Source organism: Thunnus maccoyii, chromosome 5, assembly GCF_910596095.1.
Source record: "Thunnus maccoyii chromosome 5, fThuMac1.1, whole genome shotgun sequence".
NCBI lineage: Eukaryota > Metazoa > Chordata > Actinopteri > Scombriformes > Scombridae > Thunnus > Thunnus maccoyii.
In genome coordinates, this window is record NC_056537.1 from 18,809,895 (window position 1) to 18,815,836 (window position 5,942).

At 37.0% G+C, this 5,942-nt stretch overlaps 1 protein-coding gene across 1 annotated transcript; it reads right to left on the reverse strand.

Moving 5' to 3' along the window:
- Nucleotides 1–113: 113 nt before the first annotated feature.
- tnni1c (troponin I, skeletal, slow c) lies at nucleotides 114–5,622 on the reverse strand. The gene is made up of 8 exons (XM_042412260.1): nucleotides 5,439–5,622; nucleotides 2,353–2,356; nucleotides 2,198–2,236; nucleotides 1,250–1,291; nucleotides 961–1,092; nucleotides 720–809; nucleotides 397–579; nucleotides 114–308 (listed from the first exon to the last, which is right to left on the reverse strand). The coding sequence occupies exons 1-8, from the start codon at nucleotides 5,486–5,488 to the stop codon at nucleotides 207–209; spliced, it is 642 nt and encodes a 213-aa protein (XP_042268194.1). The 5' UTR covers nucleotides 5,489–5,622; the 3' UTR covers nucleotides 114–206.
- Nucleotides 5,623–5,942: the final 320 nt, after the last annotated feature.

Genomic DNA, 5,942 nt, shown 5'->3' on the forward strand with positions numbered 1-5,942 from the left:
CTGTTGTAAACCAAGTTCATATTTCTGAGCTTCATCAAGCATGATCCTCCAAGGCAATTTTTATTTTTATAATATTTTAATATTTTTTCTTTTTTGTCAGTTGTGCATTTTTGTTGTATTATTTATTTTTTTTATCTATCATTTTATGTATTCTTCAGTTTCAGTATCACTCCCTAACGTCACGCGATGTTATTGGAGGAGCTTTTTTATTGAACGCCACCAGCAGCATCAAACATCTTCTTCCTGCCTTCCATTCCAGACATAGCCTCAACGTTCTTACGCCAGTCACCCACGTCCATGGTCAGCTCCTAAAGTTTTTGAAACACACATTCAGGCCACTACGTCTTTGCAGTTTCATTATTTTTCTTCCCTATATGTTTACTTGAGTAGGCATACCTTCTCTTGTTTGATGTCCTCTTTCTTCACAGATTTGAGATTTGCCCTCAGGTCCATGGAGCCCTTGTTTCTGGATCCAAACAGAGCCTTCAGCATCTCATCTGCTGACACTCTTACCTTCCTCAGGGCCGGCTTCTTGAACTTCCCTCCGAGGTCCTGCACTTTTAGTTTCAACTCATGGATCTAGACATGGTGAAAAGCTTTGCTGGTGAGTTTATGTTAATAAATAACATTTTTTCTTTACCTCTATTTTCGACATTTCGACATATTTTTTTATCACTAAAATATTGTGTGTCACAGTCTGGTTTGTGTTGATGTCATACATCTCTGTTGTTCTTCATGACTTTGGCCTCACAGTCGTACCGCTCCTCATCCACCCCATCAATCATGGCATGAATCTTCTTACACAATTTCTATAAAACAAAACCACAAACACATATATGCACACAAATACACAAATAAGACACTTTTATCACTATTTCTTTGCATAAACAATGTTCTATGGTTAGTTTTAGGACCACAACCTTTTATGCTTTACCTTCTCTGACTGTTTGTGGCTCTCACCTGCATTTCTTCTATGTTTAAACCAGTGAGCTGCAGCGGTGGAAGCTTCTCTCCCAGGTAGCGAACCTTCTCTTCCTCTCTTGCAGCCTTTTCTGCCTCCAGTTCCTCCGTGGCACGAGTGAGCAAGAGAATCTGAGCAGGTCAAAGATGAAACAGAGTGCCTGAGATCTTGGTGCTCATAATTTTCCTGTTGATTTTTACATGTCTCTCATTTTGACAGTTTTATGTACAGTTTGTAAGCTAATACGTTAACATATGACTATTTATTTATAAGTTATGTGATATTTACCTTCAATGATAGCTTCCGGGAGGCTGAAATCTTGCATTTGGGCTGAAAATAATACAAAATATCACATATTAAAGCTGACTTTTTAGTTTTAATGCAATTTAAACATATCATTTGTGAGATAAATGCAATTTAAACATACCATTTGTGAGATAAATTGCAATTCCTTTACCTGCATAAGTTCCATTTTTATAGTTTGGTACAAACTGGCATGCTTACTGTCAGGTTCACTACTCTGAATGTGACTGTGTTATTTCACTATACAAAGACAGCAGCTGCTTACAAAGCCCAGTATTTCAGCTATGAGAAGAGTTATTTTTCTCGTCTAAATACATGCTGCCTCTATGTAAAACAATCAAAAAAATGTCTCCCTACCCTGAAAATAGCAGTAAAGTCTAGACACATTTGTCAGTATGACACTGTAAACTAAACAGCACAACTCTCTCTACTTTCAGTGTACTTCAAAGATATTAAATATTATCTCTGAAACCTGGTAAGATGTAAATGAAAGCAAAACATAGTTTACATTTCGCAAACACATCAACAAAAGATTTAATGAAGAAGAGAGTTATTTAGTCCATGTGTACACCCTTTAGAGGCTGAAATCATTCATTCAGGCTGTCAGCTATGTTGAGAAAGTTTTATTATTAGTATCGTTGTGTCTCTGGGTTTGCGGTACTGATCTTTGCGAACAATTACATTTTAACTTATCAGTTTCAATATGATATAGTACAGTAGTCATAATATGAGATGATGATGTACAACTCAGCTTATCTTTAAATTTTGAATCCTATCCTATCTTATCATTCTGTGCCCCATTTGCTTTGTAATATTGTTTTCTTCTAGGAAGCTGTTCAGCAGAGTGATATGATGCTGTCATGCAAACTACTTGGCAGGTTAGTACAATGGGACTATTATTCATAAACACATTGTCAGTTCAAGTATCACTACCTTTGCCTCAGCCTTGGGGGCCATGGGTGCTGGCGTGTACTAAGGAGAAAGAGATAAAGAAAGTGAATTTAAGCTTCACTGAACATTATTTTGTAATGCTTTCTCCAATTTTTTTCGGTCAGATAGCAGGGTAAGACATGCAGGCTGTAACTTACGTAACTGTTTTGTCCATGTGGAATTTGTTGGACCGCAGAAATCAGAGAAACACAAGCAAACAGGAGACACCGTTAAATATAGACACACATACAGAAATACAGACATGAAATGTTTCCTAGGCCAATAAACAAATAGAAAAAAACTTAAATTGTGTGATGACAGAACTTACTCATCAGACATTGTTGAACCCTTGACAAAGACACAATAAGGATAAAAAAGGATTTGACAAAGAAAAACAAAAAAAGAGTCCAGTCACTGAAAATGACACCTCCAGTATCAGAACATGGATCATAAATATACAACAGATAGATATCAGTATGACTTTTTAACTGCAGTTGGCTTTTATATACCAGACTGATGCACCAAAGATAGTCTATTATGAAGATGAACCACTCCCCTTAACGCCCATCCTCTGGTTTACAAAGCAGTAACAGGATCCTGTGTAGTCAGAAATCACGGTGTCTTGTGTTACAGGTTTCTATTGAAAAATAATGACATCCTGCTACTTTCTGTCTCTTTGTAGTTACAATGGTTAGTTTACAAATCTTTTTACAACTTTTCCTTCAAAATATAAAGTCAATATTTCCTTATTAGTTTATTATACCAATAACCACTTCGCTAACACACTGAATGTAATGACAGAGTCACATTTTATCTAACCTGGTTTGATATTTAATGAATTTATAGCCTATGATCAAATCCTGTTAAACACAAATGCAACCTTAAGCTCTGCAAATCAATAGTTTCTGTCAAGTTTTATCCAAATAAAATCATAACGTTTTAAAGGGAATTGATATCAGTAATGTAAGAGCAGACTCTCGTCAGCTGTGAATTCAGGTTGATATCTGTGGTACAAAGAGAAAAAGCACGTAGTGAGATGTCTTCTCTTTTCCCCACTACTCACATACCAGGCCTGTGACACCGCCCACCAGTCAGTCAGAAATTATTGGTCGGTCACCAGGGATTAATGGGAAAGCTCCGTTTGTTAACTCAACAACTCTTAAATGGCTGTTATGATTATCACCTCAGTTAGAAAGGATAATGTCCTATCAGCAAACCTGATGGACCCTGTCATGAATTTGAAGTAAAGTATTTGTTTTATAGTCACTCAAATCCTGATCTGTGGTGTAATTTGAGAATTAAAAAAAAAAGTCACACATATATATATATATAATACTGTTTTCCTTTACAACTGTGATTTTGTAGTGACTATTCCACTCTAATGATATACAGACACAAATACAAGAACAATAGACATTATAGTTCTTTCTGTTAGTGTTGGTCCACAGCAGATGTCATGTTGCCATACTCAATAACCTTTCTTTTGCTATGTCTGACATCTACACAATGCAGTGCACCCACCCAGCCACTATTAAAAACATGTCCGGATTAACCTGCCCGGGGACCAGGGTGCAAAACTGTATAGTTACAAACACCCCCCCACCCTCTGTCTATGTACCCTGCCGCCTCCAGGTTCACATCAACTACAGGGTTGGCTACACTGGTTGGCCAGACCCAAAAATCAACAAAAAATGATGTTTTTGAGGAGCTTTATTTCTGCCTCAATATATAATATATAGGACATGCGCTTTGGCTCGGTGTACTATGACCTCTGCACAGACATGAGCAATAGCATCAAAAGTTCCACCTGCAGCGTTCACCCATTGTCCATACCTGTTTATTCCTATTCAGGGTTACAGAAAGTTTGGAGTCACAGCATGCACTGGGGGGATTCCAGGCTACTTCAGGCTACTTCACCTGACTTATACAGTATATCTTTGGACTGTGGTAACACACATAAACACCACAGCTGAGACTGAAACCAAGGACATTCCTTTGATGTGAGGTGACTGAACACACAACTAATATTTCTCTTATTTCAAAGAGGATGTTTAAAGGTTTATGTGGGATTACCAAAAAAATGCATTATGAATTTCCATTTTTTCATCACTTTTTTGAACCCTTCTGCCCTCTCGCTCTTGCGTTTGAACTGAAAACAGAATACATCTGCATGGGAATCACTTGTCACATAGCATGTGTATGCTTTGTGGCGTGACTGTATAGTATGACCCAGAAAGTAAACATTGGTTTAATGTTACATTTTACCCTTTTCTTCCTTATGGCGTGTAGCTGTTAACATCCTTTAAAAGTAGCAAAGTGTTGACCTTGATGGTGTCAGCCTCCTCTGACATGCTTCACTTCTCTGAGAGTGAAGATATGTTTTTTGGGCTTATATGAGCAAAAGCAGTGTTGTATTTTATATGGGAATCAAGTTCAGTTCAGTGCAATTGCCATGTACCATTCACATTGTGGCTATTTTGCAATTGACACCTCCTTTATTCAAGTCATCTTCTTGTCATTCTGTAATTATTCTATGTGTTGTAATAAACAAGAGGGCCAACAATGTTGAAAATGTTATTTAAGGAACAACCCTCCGAATGACGCCTATACTGTCCTGATTTAACCTTTAAAATGTGTCCAGGTGAGAAGAGAGTTATTTTATTAGCACTTAAGGATGGTCATACATGTGTAACCTAATCTTGAGGGATGACTCCCTCTTCAGGATGGCACAGATATTTGTCTTCATAGATACATACTGGCCAAAAATACCAACCTATGGTGTGACTGGACAGAGATGACAAGCTTGAGGCTCTGTGATTTAATTCAGACGAATCCACCTGGCAGAAGGCTCCATATAGTATGGGTCTATTTCAGGTCTGTGTAACTCTCTCAACAGTTGGAGTTTACTTATACACAGAAAACAGGCACACACTTAATTATGTTATTGTTTAGCTGTTATCATTACCGCAATACCACTCTGTAAAAATACTCACTAAAAGTCCCAATTCGAAGTTCAAAAAAGTACAAGTATAGTGCAAAATTTCCCCAAAGTATTATACTGTATGTAATCACTCTTCAGTAATATAACCTTTGTTTCAGTTTATCATAGGACATATACTAATAAATAAATCATCAATCAGAATTTCCCTTGTATAAAAAAGAGGAAATATAGCCTAACCTGCCACCAAAAAAACCTTTGTGTTATTAGAATTTCAGGTTAAACCTGTGGAAATGTGGAAGTTACCTCAAATGTGTTCTGCTTACAGTAGGCCTTGATTCAATCGTGGTATACATATAATTCTAAGAGAAACTAGTACTATGAAACAGAAACTAAACAATAACATGACTGCCTAGCGACACAACATACTTAACATAACGTATAATATGAATATATAATAAAAAGTTAGTAGCCTAGTTATTTCTTCTGAGCAGCGTCACCTAGAACAGTTAATGTTGCGCATGTCCAAGACAAAGCCTAACGCTGCCTTTAAGGACTATCTGAATACAGTCATCAAACGAGTAAGTGGCTTTGAGCATCTTGCTTTTTAACAATATAACAAAACACACCAATACATACTTCCCGTGCTTGGTATAATAGTATATTGGCTCGGATATGTTTTTAATTTTTCCAGTTAGAGTAGTTGTTATTTTGTTGTTTATTTTGTTAGTATTTCTACCCGAGGAAGATCAGTGGAACGTTTGAAGTGGAAAGTACGAGTTTACGAGGTGTACATGAAGGCAGCACACA